General features: G+C 49.9%; 1 protein-coding gene across 5 annotated transcripts; it reads right to left on the minus strand.

The window, feature by feature from the left end:
• Nucleotides 1-884: 884 nt before the first annotated feature.
• Nucleotides 885-25,876, minus strand: NUMBL (NUMB like endocytic adaptor protein). 5 transcript variants are annotated; one of them, XM_086352593.1, is made up of 10 exons: nt 25,478-25,876; nt 21,204-21,288; nt 19,235-19,374; nt 17,424-17,498; nt 17,263-17,337; nt 16,194-16,334; nt 11,094-11,283; nt 5,865-6,170; nt 3,698-3,820; nt 885-2,294 (listed from the first exon to the last, which is right to left on the minus strand). In XM_086352593.1, exons 3-10 carry the CDS (start codon nt 19,358-19,360, stop codon nt 1,672-1,674), a joined length of 1,659 nt encoding a protein of 552 aa, XP_086208719.1. In that variant the 5' UTR covers nt 19,361-19,374; nt 21,204-21,288; nt 25,478-25,876; the 3' UTR covers nt 885-1,671. The 5 variants fall into 5 exon arrangements, with proteins under 5 accessions (XP_086208719.1, XP_086208715.1, XP_086208718.1 ...); XM_086352589.1 differs by having other exon boundaries at nt 5,865-6,167; nt 25,478-25,609; XM_086352592.1 differs by lacking the exon at nt 25,478-25,876 and adding an exon at nt 25,082-25,289 and having other exon boundaries at nt 5,865-6,167.
• Nucleotides 25,877-26,118: the final 242 nt, after the last annotated feature.

Raw genomic sequence — 26,118 nt, forward strand, 5'->3', positions numbered from 1 at the left:
GCAAGTCCGGAAAGGGTATTGTAGGCAGAAGAAACGGCATCTGCAGAGGCTTGGATTGAAGCACAGCTCCTTCCAAGCAGAGTCCTTTGCTTGCTCCCTAGGAGCCCTCTTTGGTGCCCAGGCAGACCATCTGTCACAGGTCCCCTAGTCCAGGATCCAGCTGGTTGATGGGCTGTAATATAAACCCTTGAAGGCAGATCCTAGGCTTCTCCCCTCACAGCTGGTGGTTCAATGACTGGCCTTGAGGTCAACCAGAAGCTGGACTTGAATCCCAGCTCCCTGACTAGTCAGATGTGTGACTTTGGGTAAGTGACTCAAGTTCCTGATTTATCAAATATGGGGTTGGGTTTCTTGAGACCAGCCTCCTTATTTTAAAGAACTATAAAGGATTAAACGTGTCATCTATATAGTATATATTTTTTAAATATATGACTTTGTAGATTGTTATCAAGGAACCCAGGAAACAATAGAGAAACTTAAAAATGTGCTGCCATGTCAAATGACACTTTGACCTGTTACGGCAAATGCAATTGGTGGGACATGAAGCCAGCTCAGAGCCGCGCTATTCCAAACCTATTTAAAATATTAATATAAACTTATTAGCAGTAGATTATATATATACACACACACACACACACACACATATATATTTACATAATTCCTTGGTTCAAAATCTGTAAGAATCAGAAATGGGGTGATTAATTTGGGGTGCCCACTAATATCCACTTCTTGAGTCCTAGGTCAGCGTTACCTGCTACCATGCTATGACTCAGAGGTTAATACGCAGGGAGACCCTTTTTCCTCCCTTTGGTTTTAGATGACCGGGAGGAAAGGCTTGGTCTCCACACCGCCTCCCCTGGACACACACCCTGCTTCTCGAGGGGCACCATTACATTCTTCCTTTATTGGTTGTCCTTGTATAATACAAATCTGCAAGTTTAGATACAAAAAAATCTGGAAATAAAAGATAGAAAAGTACCCGCCAGGCACCCCTTCCTTCTTCCTGGAACCCCTCCCCAGCGGGCACCGACGTGAGGTAACTGAGCTTCTTCTTCTTCCCTTTCCCCTTCCCCCTACCCCACCTCCTGGCCTCCCAACCTGGCCCCCTATCCTCTTGAGACCTTGGTCCAAGGAAGAGGTAGGCCCCCGAGGGGAGGGGAGGGGTGGGAGGGGTGAGCACAGCATTGGCAGTGAACGCAGCAGGTGGGCAGAAGGAAGCCCTTTGCTTGTGCTGTGTATGGGGGTGGGATGATCGGACTTGGGGGTGGGCACTCAGGTGGGGCCCAGGAGGGTCCCTAGGTGGGTATCCCACCTCCATCCCACCCAACACTGGAAGGTAAAGAAGGTCAACAACAGAAACTGGGAAATGTAGCTCGAACCAAGGCGCTCAGTGGGACTGTGGCCATCCCCGTGTCTGGAGTGAGGGGAGAGGAGGTTGTGCCACCCTATGTCTGGCAGAGAAATGGGTCCATTAGCCAGGCTGGGTCCGTCCCTGAATTCCATCCCGCTGCAACCTGGGCGTCACAATGTCAGTTCCGTAGTGGTTGTGGGAGGTGATCGAGAGAAGGGGTTAGAGGGGCCATGGGAGGGTGCAGGACTAGGGGAGAGGTTGGGCCTCCACTCCCAGGTGTGGGGCACCCGGAGATGATGAGGTGGGCGGGGCGGCTCGGGCTACAGTTCAATCTCGAAGGTCTTCTGCAGGTCGCCCGAGAAGGGGTTGGAAGGCTTCTCCACAGCAGGTTTGCCTTCTAATGCTGCCCACTGGGCCTCGAAGGGGTCCAACTCAGGGGCCGGGGCTGGTGCTGGCTCTGGGGGCCAGGGCGCCCCATTGGGGCGTGGACGGGCCTGGCCCCCAGGGGCGCTGGGGGCAGCAGGCGGTGGGAAGGCCCCAGCTTTCCCGAGCAGGGTGGCGGGTTGGGGCTGGAGCTGTGCGGCTGAGCAGAAGGCGTTGGCCACCATCTGTGAGGGGGTGATGCCCACCACGGGCACACGGGGCATGGGTGGGTAGCCCAAGCCCGGGTAGGCGGGCACAAAAGGGGGCTGCATGTGCGGGGCCGGCAGGAACACAGCCACCTGGGCCGGTGTGGCGTCAAAGGGCCCCACGGGGGCAGGGAAGGGCTGCAGGCCGGGGGGCACAGTGGGCACAGGGGCCGCCTGCTGCTGCTGCTGCTGCTGTGCCTTTGCCACCTGGGACACTTCCTCCAACCACCTCTCGGCCTCCGAAGGAGTCCGCTTGTGCCCAGGCTGGAAGGCAGCTGCGGGGGTCACGGAGGGCTCACCCCAGGCAGAAGTCCCTGGAGAGAGAAGAGGGGCAGTTAGGGGTGTGGGCTGCAGCAGAGAGAACCCCAGGCTGGGGACCAGACTCTGCACCAGGCTGCTCGCCTTGCTTCTAGCCTGGCTCCTCATTAACTACACGGACTTTGGACAAATAACTTGACCCCTCCTGAACCACATAAGGTCATACAGCTCTCAGAAAATTCAGTTCTGAAATTCTAAGGTCCTGAGATGGAAAATACAGGCAAGGGTGACAATCACACAGGCTGGCTTCCCTTCTGGTTGGTCAGTAACAAACCTGTTATTAAATACTTTTCAATATTACCCTTGGCTCTAATATTTTGACAGTATTGTTTTAGAAGGCTAAGATTCTAAGATTGCATGGCTCTTTCTCAGAATGTACTATTCTAACATGGTGGGTAAGTTTCAGTAGTTTTAAATTTGCATTTTCGAAGATTCTAGAGTTCTAAATTTACATTGTTTGGAATTCCAAGGTGCTTCACCAGTTCTGGGATAAGCATGTGGCTTGAGGGGAATTGCCTGGCATTATTTTCTCAGAGAGCCTGCTTTCGAGGCTGTGAGATTCCAAGGTTTTGTGGCTCCAAATCTATTAGGCTCTGATATCTTGTGATTCAAAGACTGTAGGTGTCTAGATTTTACAGTTCTAAGACAGGAAGGTTTAAACATTGATCCCATGGTTCTAAAGTTCTAATCCCATAATTCTTAAGTTATTTCATGGTTCTAGGATGAATCCTGGAGAAGGCAATGGCAACCCATTCCAGTACTCTTGCCTGGAAAATCCCATGGATGGAGGAGCCTGGTAGGCTGCAGTCCATGGGGTCACTAAGAGTCGGACACGACTGAGCAATTTCACTTTCACTTTCGTGCATTGGAGGAGGAAATGGCAACCCACTCCAGTGTTCTTGCCTGGAGAATCTCAGGGACGAAGGGAGCCCGGTGGGCTGCCGTCTATGGGGTCGCACAGAGTCGGATACGACTGAAGCGACTTAGCAGCAGCAGGATGAATCCATGTCCCTGAGATGACCTTGTGGTTCTAAGATGGTGCATGGTTCTCAAGTGGTAGATTCCACGATTCTACGATGATTCATAGCTCTTAAATGATCCATGGCCCTAAGATGATTCCATGGCTCTAAGATGATTCCATGGTTCTACAGTGATTGATTCCATGATTTTAGGATGATCTTGAATGATCCATGGTAATCTATGGATTCTATGGTAATATAATCTATGGTAATCTATGGTTTCTATGGTAATCTCATAGCTCTTAGATGACCCAGGGTTCCAAGCTTGTGGGATTCCAAGATTCCCAGAGTCTCTGCAGTGGTCCTGAAAGGAGCAGGGGTGGGGGGGCGGCAGGAGCATCACTGCAGGGAATCTGCATCAGGAGAAGGGCAGAGTCTACCTGTTGAGGCCGGCGGGGGCCCTGATGCTGGGGCTCCAGCACTGGCAAACGACGAGCTGATCTGCGTGCAGAGGGCACTGATGCTGTCGCTGTCACTGGCACCAGGCGGCTCCATCTCAGGCACTGGGAAGTCAGGAAAGGGTGGAGGTCAGCAAACAGGCTCTGCTCTTGACCTCAGCCCTGTGGCTGGCCCTCACAAGGTGTGTGTGTCAGCGGATTCGCTCTGCAGTAACGAAGTGGCCATGGCCACAAAAATAAGTGTGTGTGTGTGTGTGTGTGTGTGACACCTGAGTGGTACAAGAGCCAAGCAGTATGTGACAGCAGAGTGATTCAGTTATACATACCTCCGTGTATATATGTGTGTGTGTATTCTTTTTCATATTCTTTTCCATTATTGTGTATTACTGGATATTGAATATATTAATAGTTCCCTGTGCTATACAGCAGGGCCTTGGTTATCTATTTTATATATAATAGTTTGTATTGATTATGTGTTTTCTAAGTGTGTGTAATGGTCACACCTGGTTCTGCAACTTCTGTGTGTGTATGTGACTTTCAGTTGCTCCTCTCTCTAAGTATGTGACTTCCGAGCATGATACCCACAGCAGAGTGGGCCATCTGTGTGAGTCTATGAAATTTCTGGGTAGCAAGTCACATCTAAGCAAGTGTGCAATTGGCTACAGGCACTCGAGGCTTCCACATAAAGTCTGGGGTGTCTGCCCCCTCAGAGAGCAGATGTGAGAGCCCTGGGGGTGTGCTTATTGGCAGGCTGCTTAATGAGGACAGCAAATGCGAGGGTGTGTGCAGGACACGGGAGTGAGCTGCAGGATATGGAGTGAGCGTGCGTCATTCTCAATAAGCGTTGGCACCTGCTCTGCAGTCACCTTTTGGACTAGCCCAGCCTCCTGGATACAGATCAACACCTCCCACACCAATCCCCGGGGCCGTAAGGGGGAGGTGTCACAGATCTGGCATATGGAAACAGGAGAGCAAGCCAGACCGCATGACTTCACTGACAGCTGGGAGGAAAGGCAGCCCTCCAGCCTGTCTCCCTCGGGCAAAACATAGTTCCATGCCACCTCTCCTCTCTTCCTCATGGCAGACGTTGTTTTTAAATCATGACATATGCCGTGTCTCTCCTTTTCCTGGTCCATGGCAGACATTAGTAATCAAACACGATGCTTTTCTCCCGTCTTTGCTCACTTTACCCCTCACCTGGCAAGACCTTGTGGCTCTACTGGCCAAATGCTGGAAGAAAGGACTCGAAATTCCATCTTTCCTCCAACATAAAAGGACATTTGTACCGCCTCTCTCCTATCACCAGCATGGCAGACATTGCTAATCAATGATGACATACTACCTTCGGCCTTGTCACTCTCCCAGGAAGGCATGTCTAATCAATAACAATGGGTCCTGCCTCCCACAGTCCTTTATTCACAAGCAACATGACGAATCTGTCACTGTGCTCCCTGATTCCATGATCCCCAGGCTACTCATGCCCTTCATCTCCTGCTTCCATAAGCCAAATTCTGGGATTCATTTCTTGAGCAAAATGTAATAATCCTGCTCTCTCTTCTTGCTTGCCCAAAACAAATTTTGGTAATTAATCATGTGGTGTGCCACCTTACTCTCTTTTCTTGTTCATGCCAGACACTGTAAGGAGACCGTAATGTCTGCCATCACTCAGCTCTCCCTGCCCTAAACAGACATTCCTCTGAACCTGTATCCTTCACCTGTATCTCATGGCTCTACTGGTCAAAAGCTGGGAAGGGAGCATTAGCCTATGGTGCTTCAGTCTCCTGAGCAACAGCATGGCATCCAGGCTCAGCTGCTCTCCTCTCCCCTGCCCACGAACTTTTGCTCGTCAATCATTATGTATGCCACCTCTCTCCTGTCCCTAACTACAGCAGACAGTACTAACTGATCATGACTTGAGCCACCTTTGTGCTATCCCTTACCTGGAGCAGACATTGCTAATGGATCACAGCTTACACCCGCCCAGACTGATGGCACACATTGCTAATTGATCATGATGCGTTCCACCTTTCCTTTGCTGTGGCAGACTGTGCTAATCAATCGTGATGTGTACCACCTCTTCCCTATCTCTTGCTCAGAAGAGTCAGGGGCATTGATCCCAATGTTCCTTCTTGCTGAGTCCTTGGCTCACCTGTGCCCTTCACCTGGAAGTCAGTGCGGCGCTGCAGTGTGGATGGCAGCTCATTCAGCCGTAGGCTCAGCTGCCGTTTGAAAGGTGAGTTCTTCTGGCTGAGTGCTGGGAACCCACGGAAGGAACCCTGACGAACCAGCTGCTCCAGGGGGGCATGGCGCCGGGGGATGGCAGCCGCAGTGGTGCCTGCAGGCACTGGGGTGCCTGCCTCACCCTTCTCACCAGGGGATGTGGTGGCCGGTGTTGGGGACACGTGCCCAGGCTGGGCAGGGCCAGGAGCCGCAGTTGGGGCAGCTGCTGCTTCTGCTAGAGACATGGGGGAGAGAGAGATGGTTAGATACCCCACCTTGGCATGGGGGCCTCTCCTCAGTCCCCTTGATTGTTTTCCAATGCTGCCTTCCTTACCCCATGTGCCCTGGCCTTAAGACAAGCTGGTCAGAGCCCTGAAATGTCCCTCATCCCCTCTCAAGCCAAGACCACTTTCCCCAGGAGGCCCATGGGGAGTCATCACCCAACCTGACCCTCTGGGTGTCTCAAGCTTTCTGTCCTCCATCCATCTTCCTCTGCTGCTTCTGCTATTTCTCCCTCTGAGATCTCCTGTCTCCCTTTCTAATCAACTTAACAAACACTTCTTTGGTGCATGACCAATGTATCAGGCATTGTTCCAAGTGCCTTGAAAGGATGAACTCATTCAATCCTCACCACCACCCAATGAAGTTGAAACTATCTTTATCCCCATTTTACAGATGTGGTAACTGAGGCCCAGCAATGGCAAGTGACTTGTCTAAGCCACACTGTGAAGGAAGGGGCAGGCTTATTCCACAATCTGAGCTCCAAACGACTGTGCTAACCTGCCTCTTCCTCTGGCCTGCTCTCTCCACGTCATGCTGTCACCCTCTGTCATTCCATCTGCTCTGTTCTTTGTCTGCCTCCCACCACTCTTCCCGCCTCAAGTACCTCCTCCATTCCTTCAGTTGCTACCCATTGTTCTAGACCCAGCTTGGCACACTTGCTCTGAGGAGTTTTCCAGATTGTTTCAACCCCTCAGCTTGGGATCGCTCCCCTCTGGGGCTGCTCTTTGTCCTCTGTGGGTACCTGGTCTCCCCACTCAGCACCAAATGGCAGGGTTCTCCTCACTCCTGCCTACACACAAACACACAGCCATCCTCCATGTGACCTCACCTGAGCCACAGCCTGAGTGTTGTGTGTGTGTGCTTAGTCACTCAATTATGTCCGACTCTTCATGACCCCATAGACTGTAGCCCACCAGGCTCCTCTGTCCATGGAGATTCTCCAGGTAAGAACACTGGAGTGGGTTGCCATGCCCTCCTCCAGGGGATCTTCCCAACCCAGGGATTGAACCCAGGTCTCCCGCATTGTAGGCGGATTCTTTACTGTCTTGAGCCACCAGGGAAGATGAGTGTTAGTGAGGTTAAACTCAGGGGCTTCCCAGGCTGCACTAGTGGTAAAAAACCTGCCGGACAATGCAGGAGATATGAGTCATGGGTTTGATCCCTGGGTTGGAAGATCCCCTGGAAGAGGGCATGACAACCCACTCCAGTGTTCTTGCCTGGAGAATCCCACAGATAGAGGAGCCCCATGCTGGCTACAAACCTTAAGTTTACATTTGTGAGTTTTGACAACTGTATACACTGTGTAACGAAACTGTGTAACATCAAGATCTAGAACATTGACACCAACCCAGACCATCCCCTCATGCTCAGTCAGTCCCCACTCCCTAAGAAACCACCACTGTCCTGGTATTTTTTCATCACAGACTACTGTTGCCCAATCTGTAAGTTCACATAGAGTATACAGTTCAAAAGAGCCATACAGTATTATGCCCTTGTCTGTGGGTTTTATCCCTCATCGTGCAGTTGTGCATAGAGGCCCAAGTCACATACTGCTTGGCTCTTGTACCACTCAGGTGTGACACACACACACACATGCACAGTTATTTCTGTGGCCATGGCCATTTAGTTACCGCAGAATGAATCCGCTGACCCACACACCTTGTGAGGGCCACAGAACTGGGGTCAAGGGCAGAGCCTGGGCCTGTTCTCTGACTTCCCAGTGCCTGAGATGGAGCCGCCTGGTGCCAGTGACAGCGACAGCCTATGCATGTCTGCCCTGACATCAGTGCCCTCTGCATGCAGATCAGCTTGTCGTTTTCCAGTGCTGGAGCCCCAGCATCAGGGCCACAGTCCATGGGGTCGCAAAGAGTAGAACACAGCTGAAGTGATTTAGCACAAGGAAGACAAGGAGGCTGTCCAGCGCTTCTCCCATCGTCCACGAGGGGGCGATGAGGCTCTCCCCCAGGTCAGTCGTGTCCGACTTTGTGCAACCCCATAGACGGCAGCCTACCAGGCTTCTCTGTCCCTGGGATTCTCCAGGCAAGAATACTGGAGTAGGTTGCCATTTCCTTCTCCAATGCATGCATGCATGCCTGCTAAGTCGCTTCAGTCGTGTCCAACTCTGTGTGACCCCATAGACGGCAGCCCACCAGGCTCCTCTGTCCACGGGATTCTCTAGGCAAGAATACTGGAGTGGGTTGCCATTTCCTTCTCCAGGTCAAGCTGGGGGCAGTGGAACCAGGCTGAGATGGTTAGAACCACTAAACCACTTCTGTCCCACCACCTGGGGCCTCAGAAAGTCTCCTCCTATCTCTGGGCTGCAGGTTCCCCAACTGAACCTGGAATAAACACCTCCCTGCTGCCTCCAAGGCCTCCTGAGAGCCTCAGTTGAGACAGTGAATGTTCAACTGCTCTGGAATCCCACAAAAGCTTGGTAAACAACTTTGTGGAAAGGGCACTGTTCCCTATCTCCTAAACTGAAGAGAGCTCTTTTGTAGACGTTCGGTGCCTCCAGACTGTGAATCAGTGCATCATCGGGCAAAACACCATGATGTGTTCAGCAAATAATATACCACACTTTGTAAACTCTCATTTTTGCGGTGCAAACTCTAAAATGCTTTCTACCTGGAAGTTATAATATCCTTTGGATGGAAACAGCAAAATCCATTGCAAACTCTAAAGCACATGACATTCTTGGTAAATTCTAATATCCTATATAAGTAGTAAACTTACCCACTCAGTGTGTTCTTTTGCAAACAATAAAATATCATATATTCAGGCCCTCTGTTAACCATACTTTGTAATCTGTTTTGCCACTGATAAAGTTCTTTACAAATTCTGATAGATGATGTAAACATAAAATATTTTGTAAGCCGTGCAGAAATCTTTAAATTTGTCAAGAGGTTTGTAAGTGGTCCCATAATTTACCAAGAAAAATAGACATTGTAAACCTGAACATTATAGCAAGTGATAAAAACTTGTTTTCTTAACCTTTTAGCTAGAAATGTTTTAAGCTCACAGAAAAGATGTAAAAATGGAACACAGAGCACACAGGTTCTCTAAACCAATGTTCCCCAGTGTTAACTTGTTACATATTCGAGCTGTCTCTGCTTCCATAATTGTCTTTCTGTAACATTTAAGTTGCAACAGCCAAGACATGGAAACAATGTAAATGTCCATTGACAGATGAATGGATAAAGAATATATGGTGTGTGTATATATATATACACAATGGAATATTACTCAGCCATAAAAAGGAATGAAATAATGCCATTTACAGCAATATGAATGGCCTTAGAGATGATCATATTAAGTGAGGCAAGTCAGACAGAGAAAGACAAATATCAAAGATGTCACTTACATGGGGGATCTAAAAAAAATGATACAAATGAACTTATTCACAAAACAGAAACAGGACTTCCTCTGTGGCTCAGTGAATCTGCCTGCCAATGCAGGAGACACAGTTTGCATCCCTGAGGGAAGATCCCACATGCCACAGAGCAGCTAAGTCCACGTGCCACAACTGTTGAGCCTGTGCTCTAGAGTCCAGGAGCGGAAACTACTGAGCCCACTTGCTGCAGCCTCGGAAGCCCTCAAGCTCTCGAGCCTGGACTCTGCAACAAGAGAAGCCCCCGCTTGCTGCAACTAGAGAAAAGCCCACGCAACAAAGAAGACAGCATGGCCAAAAATAAATAAATAAATAAATAAAATTAGGAAAAAACCAAACAAGCAGACATTGAAATAGACTCACAGACATAGAAAACAAGCCTACGGTTACCAAAGGGGAGGTGGGAGGGGGGATAAATTAGGAGTTTGAGACTAACAGATACACATTACTATATGTAAAACAGATAATTTGTAAAGAATTTTATCACAGTATAATTTCTCACTTGGGGAATTAAACATGGATATGATACATTAGGTAATCTACAGTCCATATTCCAATTTCTACTCATATTCTTTATGGATATTAATACATATTTCAACACATATATTCAAAATATATATATTGAATTGAACATTGAATACATATATTTATATAATATCCAGGATCTAATACATGATCGAACATTGCATTTTTTATTAATAATATCTGTCAAATCTCTTCAGTCTTCTTTATCCTGAATCCCAATGGTAAATTCTTTGTAAATTCTAAGCAGTTTTCCAAAAATTTAAAAACTAAAAGCCGCAGTAAAAAATAAATAGAAAAATTATGTTTTGATCCAACACATAATACACTCAAATATTTAAAAAACACAGTTTGAGAACTTACAAACTGTTTGCCTTGACCTAGAATGTTAGAGCTTGCCAGGTATTTTTCCAACTTTCATGACAGCAATCCACAGTAAGAAATATGTTACCTGGTAACCCGTCCCCCTCCCCCACCACTCACATAGACCCACTGACATAAAAGTACATAACTACATTTACCCTTACTACATTCCCTTATGCTGATATTTTCCTGTCGTTTTCTATTTTATTTCTTAAAATGCCAACCACAACCCAGCAATTTGACTTCGACAACCCATTAACAGGGTGGATACACAGTTTGAAAAGTCTGGGAACCTCCTTGGGTTAGCAGATAATAAAGCGCTCGGTGAGCTTTGCCAGGGTTTGTGGCCGGTAGAATATTGCCCAAAGGACTCCTTAAACCCAAGTACGCTGTAGAAACTGCAACCAGACTTCGTGGTCGGTGCCTTGCTTTTTTTTTTCTTTTTGGGGGTGGCTTGTTTTGGGTTTTGTTTTGTGTGTGTTTTCTTTTCTGCTTTGTAAACTGTAGAGCCCCGGTACCTCTGCTCTCCTCACTCAAACCGGATCCCTTAGCCACACCCCCGGCCCATCCGATGCCCCGCCCCGCCCGCCGGGCAGCACCCACCTTTCTTTTTGTCCTGGGCCTCTCGCTCCGCCGGCCGCCCACCCCCAGACAGGCGGAAGGAGCCCTCGCGGGCGAAGCTGGTGCGGCTGGCGTCGAAGGCAGCTGTGACCCCGCATTCCTTCTCCCGCCGCTGTTTCCGCTCCAGGCAGGCCGCAAAAGCACAGCCCACCGCGTGGCTCAGCCTCTCGCCCTGTGGGAAGAGGTGGAGTTGGCCTTAGCGACTCTGTGCTGCAGACCGGACGCCGGCAGCCCCGGGTTCCAGCAGCTGGGTGACCCCGAGTCCCTTCACCTCTCTTGGGCCTCCGTGCACAACTGCACGACGAGGGACAAAAGCCGCAGACAAGAGCGTAATAACTGTAGGGCTCTGTTGAATTGTATTACTCTATGTGAACTTACAGAATGGGCAAAACTAGTCTTTGATGGAAAAACATCAGAACAGTGGTTGTTTCTTACAGAGTGGGGATGGGGACTGACTGAGCACGAGGGGACCAGTCTGGGTTGGTGGCAATGCTCTAGACCTTGATGTCACACAGTTTCGTTACACAGTGTACACAGTTGTCAAAACTCGACAAATGTATACTTAAGGTTTGTTGGCAGCATGAATTTCACTTCAAAAGAAGAAGAGCTGGAGGGTCCAGTGGTTAGGACTCCATGCTTTCACTGCAGCGGGCATAGGTTCAAACCCTGGCTGGGGAACTAAGATCCCATGGGCTGCAACTTGAGGCCAAAAGAGAAAGCTGGAAACAAATATGAATTCTGCTTACTGGTATGCAAGCTGAAGTGTTTGGGGGAAGTATTCTGATGTCTGCAACTTTGAAATGCATCAAAAAATAAGATGTGTAGGTAAGTGATATAAGTCCAGGCAAATGTTAATCGCCGGATCTGGGTAGAAGGGTGTACAAGTGACTGCTGACTTTACAAATCTTTCAAGTTTGCCTACTTGAGAGGCTCCAAAGCCAGAGACAGCATCACTGACTCAAATGGACATGAGTTTGAGCAAACTCCAGGAGACAGTGAAGGACAGGGAAGCCTGGTGTGCTGCAGTTCATGGGGTCACAAAGAATTGGACATGACTGAGCAACTGAACAACAACAAAGGCCAGAGAGCCTGAGATTGATCCTGGCTTCCCATTTCTCAGCTGTGTGACCTCAAGAAAATCCCTTCCAGTATTCGAGGCTCCGCATCTGTAAAATGAGGGCTGTAATAGCACCCACTTCATCGGGTCGTTGCAAGAAAGGTGAATGAATCTATGCAGGGCATGTGGCACAAAGCCAGGCACAGGGAAACCCACATATGTGTCAGCAAAAATTTTGTGTAGCCCTGGGTTGAGCCCTGGTTTGCACCCTTTTACAGAATCCTCACAAGAGTGCCAGGAGGTGGACAACCTTGTGAACCTATTGTACAGATGAAGAAACTAAGGTTCGGTCAACCTGCCCATTATAACAAGTGAATGGCAGAGTTGGGATTCTCATGAGGTATGTCTGACTTCTGTTCCCTAAATAAGATGCTCTGCTGCTGCTGCTGCTGCTGCTAAGTCGCTTCAGTCATGTCCGACTCTGCGAGACCCCATAGATGGCAGCCCACCAGGCTCCTCTGTCCCTGGGATTCTCCAGGCAAGAACACTGGAGTGGGTTGCCATTTCCTTCTCCAGTGCATGCATGCATGCTAAGTCGCTTCAGTCATGTCCGACTCTGCACAACCCCATAGATGGCAGCCCACCAGGCTCCTCTGTCCCTGGGATTCTCCAGGCAAGAATACTGGTGTGGGTTGCCACTTCCTTCTCCCAGAAACAAGATGCTCAGTCACCTCTTAAAGTTAAATTTGAGGACAAACATCCTCAACCCAATGCCAGCAATCTGAATCCAACAGCATATTAAAAAGGTTATGCACCATGATCAAGTGAGATTTATTCCAGGAATGCAAGGTTGGTTTAACGTATGAAAATCAATCAACCACATTAATAGAATGAAAGAAAAAAAAACCCCACATGACTCTCTTGATTCTCACAGGAAAAGCATATGACAAAATCCAGCACCCTTTCATGATAAAAACATTCAACAAAGTTGGAATAGAAGGGAATTTCCTCAACCTTATATACGACATTTATGAAAAACTCACACTTAACATTATCCTCAGTGGTAAAAGACAAAGCTTTCCCCTAGATCAGGAACAAGATGAGGATGCCATTTTCATCATTTCTATTCAACGCTGTATTGGAAGTTCTATCTAGAGTAACTAGACAAGAAAAAGAAATAAAAGGCATCCCAAGTTGGAAAGAGAGAAGTAAAATTACTTCTGGCTGCAGAAAGCATGATCATATACTTAGAATATCATAAAGGAGCCACAATTAGTGCAAATAAATAAATTCAGCACAGTTGTAGGATACAAAATCAACACATGAAAAAATCAGTGATATACACACAGGCAGTAAACAATTCAAAAATGAAATTAAGACAATTCCATTTACAGTACCATTAGAATAATAAAATGGCTAAGAATAAATTTAACCAAGGAAATAAAAGATGTAAACATTGAAAACTACACAACATTGTTGAAAGAAATTTAAGAGGACTTAAATAAATGGAAATACATCCTGTGTTTGTGGATTGGAAGACTAATATTGTTAAAAGGGCAATATTTTCCAAAGCATTCTGCAGATTGAATGCAATCCCTTTTAAAATCTCAATGGGCTCTTCCACAGACGGAAAAGCTGATCCTGAAATTCTTATGGAATTGCAAGGGACTCAGGACAGCCAAAACAATTTGGAAAAAGAATAAAATAGAATAACTCACACTTTCCAGTTTAAAAACTTACCCAAAGCTAAAGCAGTCAATGCAAAATAATGGGATGCTAGCGTAAGGACAGACATACAGACCAACAAAACTGAGAGCTCAGATACTGGAACAACTGGAGATTCACATGAAAAATAAATGAAGGTTGACTCCTACCTCACATCATGTATAAAAACGAACTCAAAATGGATCAAAGACCTAAATATAAGAGCTAAGGCTATACATGGCTGGATGGCTGGATGGCATCACCGACTTAATGGACATGAGTTTGAGCCAGCTCCAGGAGATGGTGAAGGACAGGGAAGTCTGGTGTGCTGCAGTCCATGGGTTGCAGAGTTGAACATGACCGAGTAACTGAACAAGACTATAAAACTCTTAGAATAAGACATTTGGTAAATCTCTGTGACCTTGGATTTGTCAGTGAATTCTTAGATATGATATATGACACCCAAAACAGAAATAACAAAAGAAAAAAATTGAGAGATTGAACTTCATCAAAATGTGTACATTTTTACATCAAAAGACACTACCAAGAAAGGGAAAAGGCACCCCAGAGAATGAGGGGAAAGCTCTGCAAATCACACAACTGATAAGTATCTAGTATCCAGAATATAGAAAGAGCTCTCACAACAGTAAAAAGTCAAACAACCCAGTTAAAAATGGGTAAAGGATTTGAATAGGTATTTCTCTGAAAAAGATGTACAGTTGGCCAATAAGCACATGAAATGATGCCCAACATCATTAGTCATCAGGGAAATACAACAGTGAGATACCACTCACATCTATAGGATGGCTATAATACAAAAAGTGTTGACAAGGATATGGAGAAATTGGAACCCTCGTACAGCGTGAGTGGGAATGAAAATGGTGCTGCCACCAAGGAAAACAATTTGGCAATTACTCAAAAAATGTGGACTGCTATGTGTAAAATAGATAGCTAGTGGGAACCCGCTGTATAGCATAGGGAGCCCAGCTCAGTGCTTGGTGATGACCTAGATGGGATGAGAGGTTGAAAGGCAGGTCCAAGAGGGAGGGGATATAATACAACATTGTAAAGCAACTATACCCCAATTAAAAAAAAAATTAAATTTACTATATGCCCCAGCAATTCCACTCCTAAGTACAAACCCAGAAGAATTAAAAACAGGCATTCAAACAAATACTTGCATACCAACGTCCATAGAAGTGCTAGTCCTAATAGCCAAAAGGTAGAAACAAACCAAATGTTCATCAATGGATAAATAAAGTAAAATGTGGTATGTCCATACAATGGAATATTATTGGTTCATTAAAAGGAATGAAATACTGAGTCATGTTACAACAAGCATGAATCTTAAAAACATTGTGCTAAGTGAAAGAGCCAGTCATAAAATATCATATACTGTATGATCCTGTTTGTACACATTGTCTACAACAGACAACTCCATAGAGACAGTAAGCAGGCAGTGACTTCTTAACGGGTATGAGGTGTCTTCGAGGAGTGATAAAATGTCTGGAACTAGATAGAGGTGATGGAATTGTGTAACAGCATTGTGAATATATATATATGTCACTGAATCATACACCTTAATTACTTTGGGACTTCCCTGGTGGTCCAGTGGTTAAGACTCCAAGCTCCCATTGCAGTGGGCACGGGTTCCGTCCCTGGTTGGGAATCTAGGATCCTGTATGCCCCATGATGCAGACAAAAATACATAAATAAGTAAAATTTCAAAATAAGGAAAAATTCATGGAGCTGTGCCTGGGTCATCTGTACATGTTACTGTATGTATATGTTCCTCAAATGAGAAAAGCTAGAGAAACATGAAGGAGGAGGAGGATGATAAATAATGTTTTTCTGAGTGCTTCCTATACGCCAGGCATTGTTCCAAATACTCTGTATCAAACTCGTCAAGTCTCACAATAATCCTCTGTTAGGGGCTGTGAATGGATTTCCCAGGTGGTGCTATTGGTAAAGAACCTGCCTGCCAATGCAGGAGACACAAGAGCTGCGGGTTTGATCCCTGAGTCGGGAAGATCCTTTGGAGGAGGGCACAGCAACCCACTCCACTATTTTGCCTGGAGAATCCCATGGACAGAGGAGCCTGGCAGGCTTACAGTCCATAGAGTTGCACAGAATCAGACACGACTGGAGTGACATAGCACGCACGCACTCAGGGACTCTGAACACACCCCCTTTTCCAGATGAGGACAGAGAGGAGAGGTAAGCTGAGTGACTTGCCCAATACCGCCCAGCGGGCTGAGGTTCAGAATACCAGGGCATGGGAGACACAGAGTCAGGTGGCTTTGGGCTTCAGTGGTACTCACCGAATCCTTGAGTGCCAGGAAACAGTGGCAGATCCAGCGACGGGTGGTCCCATCACGGCAGATGTAAGAGAAAGCCTTGTCCAGGTTGCGGTCAGGAGCACAGAAGGAGACCTTTTCGATGGTCTGGTCCACCAGCAGATCCTGGGAGGGAGGCCAGGAAAGGAATGTAAACTGTCTCTCATGTATTCATTCAGTATTCCCTTCGTGTCTGGACTGTGTCCTGTCCCAAATGGCTTGGGGGCCTGCATTTGTTGAAACAGCTGTGGGCCCTGCTCACATGGGGCTCCCGAGTTTAGGGCGGGAGTCAGACTCATCACCCAATGGAGACAGGCCAGAGTCCCAGCCACGCTGTTCTTGATGGGCGGAGGGCTCAGGGCTGGATCTGGGAGGTGCAGGGGCTTTTGGGAGCAAGATGAGGTGCCTGACCCAAGCTGGATGGGAGTCCGGCAAAGCTTCCTGGAGGGGGTGAATCCTTTTCAGTCATTAACCTAATTGTCATCACGTGCTGGCTGGCTTCCCGGGCAGTCTCTGGGCTAGGGGGAGGGAATTCAATGGTGAGCAGACAGAGACCCAGGTCCTGGTCCACAGTGCTTCCATCTGGCCGGGTAGATGGACAATAAGCGCATAACAGCTAACATTTATTGATCGGAACACTTCTGCTATACCGGGCATGGTTTTAAACTATTTGCACATACATTCTCATTGAATGGTAGGCTCCACTTTTATCCTCATTTTTGCAGATGAGGCAAGTGAGGTATGACAGGGGTTAAATCTCACCCTGCCCCCTTCATGCCTGGGGTCACCCAGCTGGAAAGTGGGTGGGCTGGAAGACCAGCTGAGGCAACTGCTCTAGTCTGTGCTCTCACCCACACGCCATGCCGGTTCACAAATAGCCACAGGACTCATCCTGAATTATGACTGTGAGATGTGCCAATATATTATAGGAGCACAGAGCTGAATCTTGAAGGTCCCTGAGGGAGGGAGATCCCAGAGGTGGGTGAGAAGGCCCTGTTCAAGCAGGCTGAGGAGAGGGGGGCCCAGCCCACTCCCAGGCCCACAGGTCTCCTACCTTGGTCTTGTCATCCACAACCCGGAGCCCATCGGCTGACACCCACAGGACAGACTTCACGGACTTCCGACCCATCTGAAATGGAGGCAGACAGAGGGTGTGGTCAGGGCTGCCTCTTCTGCTCTGACCTTGCTCCGTCCCGGCTCCAGCCCTTCACTCACCGCCTTCAACTTCTTCACAGCATCTTCACACACGTGCATCCCCCGGGACTCCTCCACCTCCACGTGGCCCAAGTACTTGGTGGGGAAGGGAAGGAGGACATGAAACAAGCACAGTCATCAGTGATTCCTGGTATTCACCGGGCTGCTGTATCAGGCAGTGTCCTAAGCACATCGTGTGTATTAACTCGTTACTCTGCATCTCAGACCTGCAAGGTGGGGGACTCCATTCTCCTCCCAGATATACAAGTGAGAAAACTGAAGCACAGTTCGGACTAGTGATTCTCACCCTGCCTCTGTCCCTGGGTTTTTTTTGTGTATGTGGAATATAATTGCTTTACAGTGTTGTGTTAGTTTCTGCTGTACAACAACATAAATCAGGTGTACATATATCCCCTCCCTCTTGAGTCTCCCACCCATCCCCTACCCCCCATTCCGCCCCTCTAGGTCATCACAGAGCACCAAGCTGGTCTCCCTGGGTTATACAGTAGATTCCCAATAGCTATCTATTTTGTTCATGGTAGTATACATACGTCAATATGACTCTCTCAAATTCAGCCCTCCTTCTCCTTCCCCTGCTATGTCCACAAGTCCTATGTCTGCAGCTCTCTTCTTGTATCCCTGGGATTTCTTAACACATCTCGGTGTCCATCTGAGTGACACTGTCTGCGCCTGAGGACTGGCCTCATGCAATGACTGATGGGAGCTGGGGTACACATGCTCCAGCTCCCTCACCCCGCAGGTGGGATGGTCCGATTTCCCAGAGTTCCCCAGTGGCATCAAGTTCAGTTGCTCACAGCTGTAGTTTAGTAAAACACCCTTTATTGGCCATCTTCCAGTCCTCATTCTCTCTAGCATTTCCTGCACCTCTCAACAGCCCCTCACACAAGATCCACTTCTAGGGGAAGGGAAAATAAGGCAGGGTAGGGAGGAGAGGAGAGTGTGTGTGTGTGTGTGTGTGTGTGTGTGTGTGTGTGTGTGTGGGGAATCCCCCCTTCTGTGACCATCATCTGTTGTCTCCTAGCCAGGAAGAGACTGAGTGGAGATTTGAACCTGAATCTTGCCATCTCCCTTATAAATTTTAGTGTGTGCTGTAAAGAGTCGTGGTGGTCTAAACCAGAAAGCACTTAACAGTAGTGAAAGTGAAAGTCGCTCAGTAGTATAGGACTCTTTGCTACCCCCATAGACTATACCGTCCATTTAATTCTCCAAGCCACAATACTGGAGTGGGTAGCCTTTCCCTTCTCCAGGGGATCTTCCCAACCCAGGGGTAGCACCCAGGTCTCCCGCATTGCAGGCGGATTCTTTACCAGCTGAGCCACAAGGGAAGCCCAGGAATACTGGAGTGGGTAGCCTATCCCTTCTCCAGTGGATCTTCCCAACTCAGGAATCGAACCGGGGGCTCCTGCATTGAAGGCGGATTCTTTACCAACTGAGCTATCAGGGAAGCCCACTTAACAGTAGAGGGCTTTGCAAATGCTACAGAATCTTTGCGACCTTCTAGTGCCCCCCTGGAGACTGTGAGCTCCCACAGAACAGCGTGACTCCAGGCGGGACGAGTCCCCCAACACACACTCCAGGTAATATTTTCCTGGCACGAGAGAATGTGTCTTGGGTTTTAATCCCAACTGTGAGGGACCCAGGCTGGGGGAGGGGGGGCGCTAATGTTGTAGGATCCACAGTTCTTTGCGGATGTCAAGTCTCTTCCACACAGGCCAAGGTCTCCTTCACCTCACGGGGCACTGGAACGCATGAGCACATCAAACCGCAGGACTACAGCTGCAGCCACGCCCGGCCGAGCCCCGCCCACTCACCCTGACCGGGAAGCTGCACGTGCCCTTGCGCACCGCGTCCTCATCCGCTTGCCACTGGTGTGGGCGCGATGCTTCAGGCACATAGGCTGGCTTCCTCCGCCGCAGGCTCTGCCTTAGCTTGTTCATGGTGCCCGCCCCGTCTGCTGACACAAAACAGGGGTGCAGGTCAAGGGCGAGGGTCAGAGTCATGGGGCTCAAGGTGGAGGAAAACAATGCCCACGGAGCACAGGGTCAGATAACACGGCAGTGGGGTTACAGGGTTAGGGGTCACTGGGTCAGAGGATCTGATATTCGGGGAACATGGACCAGCAGCAGCTAGGGGACACTGACAAGGGGGCACCTGGAAGGCAGGGGAGTGAGAGAATTGGCAGCGTGCATTCAAAAGACATGGGGCTAGGGACTTTCCTGGCTGTCCAGTGGTGAGTGGTTAAGACTGGGTGCTTCCAACATAGAGGGTACAGGAGGCACTGGTTCCACCTGGTAGGGGAACTAAGATCCCAGATGCCCTGTGGTGAGGCCAAAAAAAGGCATAGGGCTAAGGGGCGTGGAGTTCTGGGATGGGGTGTCCTGAGTTACAGCTTTTAGGGGTCTGGAGTTTGGAGACGTGACGGTCAAGAGGCATGATGATCCAAAGTCATGGGAAGTTAAGGCAGTGGGGACCTGGGAGGTAGAGGGCATAGCAGTCAGGGGCCATGAGGTCAGGGGGTTTAGGGGTAAAGGTCAGAGGTGGTCAGAGGGCCCAGGAGTTGAGAGTTGCATGGGTCCAAATGGGGGGGTGGGGGACACAGAAGGTCCAGGGATTGAGATTCAGAGCCCATGCCAGAGAGTGTTGGGGACGGGCTGGTCTCTGATGCAGATACAACCGCTGGGACAACTACTGTCTGTGAGTGTGTGTACAGGTGAAGGTTGTGTGGAAGGATGCAGGTCTGAGAACGGTTGTGTCTGTGAGTCTGAGAGTGTGTGTGTGAATGCTGTCTGTGAGGGGATGTCTGTGGCCAAGACTGTGGTGGTTGTCTGAGTGTAGGTCCCTGAAGCTCATGGCTAAAGAGAGTGGCGGTGAGTGTGTGTCAGGGAATGCTGCCTGTGAGGATGGGTCTGTGTTTGAGCATGAAACTGTTTTCTTTGAAAGGCCATGTCTATGACTGTTGTCTTCGATGCTGTATGTCTGTGTGAGGATGTGGCTGTTGCCTTTGACTTTGTGTGTGTGAGAGATACTCAAAACACCATGTCTGTCTAGGAGTGAAGCTGTTGGTGGTGAGGCTGTGTTTCCATGGCTGTTGTTTGTGACAGTGTGTCTGGGTCAGATCATGTGTTGTTGTTGCAGACAGTGTGGGTCTGTGAGTGTTGTTCTGGGAGTGTGTCTGTATGCAGCCATGGGTCTGTGAGGGTATGTGAGGACATGAGGCTGTTGTCTTTGACGTTGTGTTTGTGTTATTTATGAAGGTGTGATTGTGTGAGAATGTGGCTACTGTCTATGACAGTGCTGACTTATTTGTGAGACTGTGTTTATCAATGTGTAGCTCTTATATAGGCACGAGCACATGGGTGCTGTCTGTGAGGCTGGATCTGCTTGTGAAAGTGTGGCTGTGGTCTGTAAAGTGTGGGTCTGTATGTGTTGTTGGAGAGATTGTACAAGAGGACATTTCTTGAGAGTCCCCAAGTCGGTAGCACTCGCCTGGGAGGGAGTCTGGATGTTGTTGAGGATTGTGTCTGCATGTTTGTGTGACCCTGTACCTGTGCGTGCACAGATGCTGGTGTGTGTCTGAATGTGTGTGTGTGTGTGTGTGTGTGACACAGTCTAGGTAGGTGAGTCTGTGAAAGAGGTCACTTGAGTGCGATGGAAGTCATTTGATGATGTCCACTCATAAGTGTGATTAAGCCCGTGTGACTGCAGGGACATTTCCTCTGGCCGTGCTAGGTAGACCCACCCCCTCAGTCAGCTTTCACCAGTCCCCAGCTGGCCACTCACCTGGCTCCGTCCTGGAGATTTCAGGGGGCCCCAGGGCCCCACAGGGGGCAGGGGGCAGATGCTGCTCAGGCCTCCTCAGTCCGCCCTGCCCGAGGGAGGGAGGGAAAGTTGAGAAGCTGGCTTGGGATGGGGCTCAGTCCCCTACCTCACCCCTTCTTTGGATATCAGCCAACCCCCCTTCATCTCAGGATCCCTGATGAGAGTCCTGGTTACTATAGCAACTGTTACTAAGGCGATCAGCCACCTGGTTGCAAGGACCTAGGAATGAGTAGGTGTGTTTTGGGAGCATCTGTTGGGGATGTCCTGGCCTCAGAAGGCCATCAGTACCCAAGGGGCTGGTGTGGAGAGGGAGTGGCCTTGCCCTCTAGACACATGTCCAGGGCTGCACACACACATACAGTCACAGGTATACATGCAACTCTGGTCTCCAGTTGTCCCCAGCACCTGGTTATAGCTCTGCACAATTAGTTACATACAGACACCACCACAGCTACACACACGGGATCACACAGATACACATCAACAGTCACAGCCACTGTAAATATCTGGCCACATATCCATGTTCACAGACACACAGTCTCTGCTACAGACCATTTGTCCGCAGGTAAAGAATCCGCCTGCAATGCAGGAGACGCGGGTTCAATCCCTGGGTCAGGAAGATCCCCTGGAAAAGGAAATGGCAACCCACTCCAGTATTCTTGGAGAAGGAAACGGCAACCCACTCCAGTATTCTTGCCAGGAAAATCCCATGGACAGAGGAGACTGGGAGAGGGGCTACAGTCCATGGGGCCGCAAAGAGTAAGACATGACTGAGCAACAAAGCACACACACACATAGAGTGGCAGGCTGCCTAGGCAGCGCCACAAATGTTTGGTCATATCAGCAACTGATATTCGGTCACTTCTCTTTTCTCCGCCACATACAATGAGCCGGGTCCAGGCACACCCACCAGGGCAGCCTGTGAACAACCACACCCAACGAGAGTTGTTTCCTCAGGCACCCATCCAAGATACTCATGTCACAGACCCACCCATGAAGAATCACACCCTGCTGGAGGTCACCTATTAGCACTGAGGCACACTCAGTGTTCACACACAGCTCCCCTGCTGCCTGTCGACATCCGGTCAGGGACGCATGTAGCCATACTAACACACATTTGGTCACACCCAGCCGCAGACACATGTGTCTAGTCATTGACCAGCACACGGCTGTACAAGGCCACCTAACCCCAACTGTATCAGTCACACCAACACACCTTTTTGGTCACACACTGTTACACAGTCATACGTCCCAGTCAGAGACATACCTGTGGTCACAGTATCAGCCATACTTCTATGGATGGTCCTCCATATGCAACCACACACAGGGACCCTGATGGCCATGGCCCATGCGTTAGAGAGAAACAGGCACACAAACTCAAGACATGCATACAGCCATCCAGAGAAAGATCTCCCTGAGCCCCACTCAGACACAGCCAGACAATTGGTGGCTCAGAGTCACAGTCATATACATTTCAGAAATGGTCATGTATCCAAAGTCCCGCCCCAGGAGTGTCCACATTACCCAGCCATGTATCACAGTCATGGTACATCTATTGCAGTTATCCACCATCCAACTCCCAGCTGTACTATGTCACATCATCCCAGAAAAACACACAGTCTCTTTTCCTGCAAACACATAAGTCACACAGGCAAGTATAGGACCATGTATAATCACAGCCCCATGTGGACAGACACACCATATCTCACACACAGAAACATCAGCACACAATTTCCATTTCACACACCTAGATGGAATACTTACAGCTACATTTACACAGAAGACATGGTTACAGATTGAGACATGTATGCTGTCAGGAGACATTCACTCTGTCACCAAATCATGCAACTTCAACAAAGCAGCCTAGCATGCCTGCAGGGACACACACGCACCCACCCCAAACAGCCACATTGCTACACAATGTGTAGCAGACCACAATCTTACGGACCGTGACACAGACACAGGTATGCAGAGTCACCCAGGGTCACAGACATGCAGGTCACACACGAACATAGAAGTCACAGTCTCATACACACACCCCCACAAACACACGCAATCACCTGGGGCCAGCACATATAGACACACCTATAGGTTGAGTCACATGCAATTAAGTAACTCACTATTAATAGTCAGTTTCAGCCTCTTAAGTCAAATACATAACCCAAATCAACTACAAATGCACAGAATCAGTCAGTATCAACACACAGACCTAAATGTAGTCATTTATACAACCCTGATCACATGTATAGATGTGGTTATGAACAGAAACATACAAGTCAAAGTGCCAGCACACAACCTGTCACATAAGCACAATGTGACTTCATATACAAAGGCAGTCATACACCCAAAATTGCAGGCAGAGTTGTGTGTCACACATGTGTTTGTCACAAACACATGTGTGACACACATATAAAATCAGCTAGAGACACAACCACAAAGACTAGAAGTCATTAGAACAGTCGCACATGGACACAGAGTCATAGACACAACTCCACTTACAGTCACAACTCCACCCACATCTTCAGTCAGCCATACACATGCCCAACCCCAGACTCAAGGGATACACTGTCACATACCCAGTTAGAGTTACCAAGGGACATACGTGAGGGTCACAAAAGATGTAATCAAAGATACAACTAGAGTCACAGCTACGCACACAAACAGAGACGGAATGACAAGTACAGGGTTCTGCACATGGAGCAAGCAGCTGTCATACATACATACATGCACAGTCACACAAGTGCTGGGGTTACACACAAATACAATCACAGGCACTATCAGACACAACCACAAGCATGAAACACACACACGCACGATTCCTCACAGTCCCCAGCAGCAGCTGACACACAGACACACACAGGCAGCCACAGTCACAGAAACACAGGGTCACACTCTTAGCCACCTCCCCATCACTGGCTTCCCCCCCTTCCCCCCAGGTACCACACACAAAGCCGCCGTCACCAGCACGGCAGTCACTGCAGACAGACAGGGCTGTACCAGGTCCCTGGGGAGCCGCCCCCTGGCCCAGCCTGAATCCTGGAGCCTGGGGGGCCAGAACTGAAGAGGGAAGCGGTGGATTGTCTGCGGGTCGAGCCCCTCCCAGACAGCTGGGCAGCCCCCGGGACAAAGAGGGTGGCCCAACAGACCTGTGCCCTGGGACCCTTGACCAAGCCTGTTTTTTTTTTGTGGGGTTTGCCTGAAATTCCCATTATTTTATTCAGACTTGAGGGGGATGGGGTCCCAGGCACAGAGACCTTGTTTTGAGAAAGGGATGTTCCTGGGACAGCGCCCAAGTGTGGGGGCGATGCTCTGCCTGGGATGCCTCTGAGGCCTGGGGACAGACTGTGCTTGGAATCCCCCCAGGCCTTGCCTTGGTGGGGAAGCTGTGCTCAGGGACCCCATTCTCAAGACCTTGTCTAGAGGGGTGTTGTGTTCAGAGACCCCCTCAGGCAGGGAGGGGTAAGGATTGTCTCTGGTGTGGAATCCCCTCCTAGAGGCTTTGGCTTCCTAAGGAGGTTGTGTCTTAGTCCCCATCCCCAAAATCTTGCCTAGGAAGTTGTACCTAGAAGCTGTCCCCCTGTCCTTGATTTTTTGGAGGGGGAGATCTCTTTCTGGGATCCCTATCTTCAGAACCTGGGCAAGAGAGGGCCTGTGCCCCAGACCTCTGTCTCCCAAGATTCGGCTTGGAGCGGAGCGTATTCCTGGACACCCCCCACCCAGGACCACCCTCTCCAGCCTTGGCACCCTCTCCATCCGGGTGCCGCGGCCGCCTCCCACCCTCCGCCACATCAGCAGCGGCGCCGCCCCCCACCCGAGCCCCCCTCTCCCGCCCTTCTCACTCTGGCCGCCGCGCTGCGGGACATCCAGGGCTCGGGCGCCCCCGCCTCCCGCGGCCCCGGCTGGGCCCGGATCCCCGAGTGCTGCTGCTGCTCTAGCGGCGGCGGCGGCAGCTCCGTCTGACGCGGGCCGGGGATGGGGGCCGGGGGTTGGTGCGGGATGCACGCTCGCTAGCCTGCTCCGCTCCCTGGAGGATTCCGTTCCAGAGGCGGAGGAGCGCCCCTCCCGCTTCGGCTCCCCGCCCCAGCCCCGCCCATTGGCCCGCCGCCTGCTGGATATGCAGAGAGGCCCCGCCCCCTAAGCAGCAGGCCCCGCCTATACGCAAATATGACCCCGCCCTCTTCGGGGTGGCCACCGCCCCGCCACGCCCATTGGCCCGTCCTGGGCAGAGCACGCACGTGAATCTCGCGGACACTGGTTCTTCTCGGTCCATCCAGGCGTGGGCTCCCTTCCCCTCCGTGACCCCTGACCTCAGATCCCCTTAAGTTCTGCGTCCGAAAAATTTGCCTCGGGAGGCGCCTCGCTGCCCCACATCCCCAAATCTTTCAGCTAACCCCACAGATCTCCCGGCCCAGCGGGGGCGGGCAGAAGCGGTGACGAGGCACTTTTTGCTGGGAAGGGGAGGGGGAGTGAACAGACCCCGACGTCCTGGTGCGCGGTCGGTTCAGCTTTGGGGGCGGGGGCACCAGGCTGGGACGGGGGGGCGGCTTCTGGCTGCCCAAGCGCCCCTGCTCCCGCCCAGTCCTGTGGGTTTGGCAAAGCAGCTGGCAGGGGCATTAAGGCCCATTAGCAAAAAAGCGAGGTTGCTGGGAGCCGAGCGGAGGGAGCCAGGAGGCTGGGAGGTGGTGTGTGAGTGTGTGTGTGTATAAAGTGTTCTGGGGGGTGGGGAGGAAGGCCTTCTCAGCTGCTGCAGCCTTCAGAGCAGGTGGTCAGCACGTGCGGGGGGGCGGGGTGGGGGGGCGGTAGGGAAAGGAGAGAAGGAGGTTCCTGGCAACAGATGGCCCAGGCAGGACTGGGCCTTTCAGACAAGAGGGTGGGA

Source organism: Bos grunniens, chromosome 18 (assembly GCF_055505025.1).
Source record: "Bos grunniens cultivar Pamir isolate PY7600 chromosome 18, Bosgru_T2T1.0, whole genome shotgun sequence".
Lineage (NCBI taxonomy): Eukaryota > Metazoa > Chordata > Mammalia > Artiodactyla > Bovidae > Bos > Bos grunniens.

What these genes read in the sequence shown, in the direction of transcription:
- NUMBL (XM_086352591.1), bottom strand. Translation starts at nt 25,105, where the DNA reads ATGTCCCGCAGCGCGGCGGCCAGA. An exon ending in CTGTGAAGAAGTTGAAGGCG is followed by an intron (nt 17,338 to 17,423) that starts GTGAGTGAAGGG and finishes CCTCCATTTCAG; the next exon opens with ATGGGTCGGAAGTCCGTGAA. An exon ending in GGCCCAGGACAAAAAGAAAG is followed by an intron (nt 6,171 to 11,093) that starts GTGGGTGCTGCC and finishes CCATGTCTCTAG; the next exon opens with CAGAAGCAGCAGCTGCCCCA.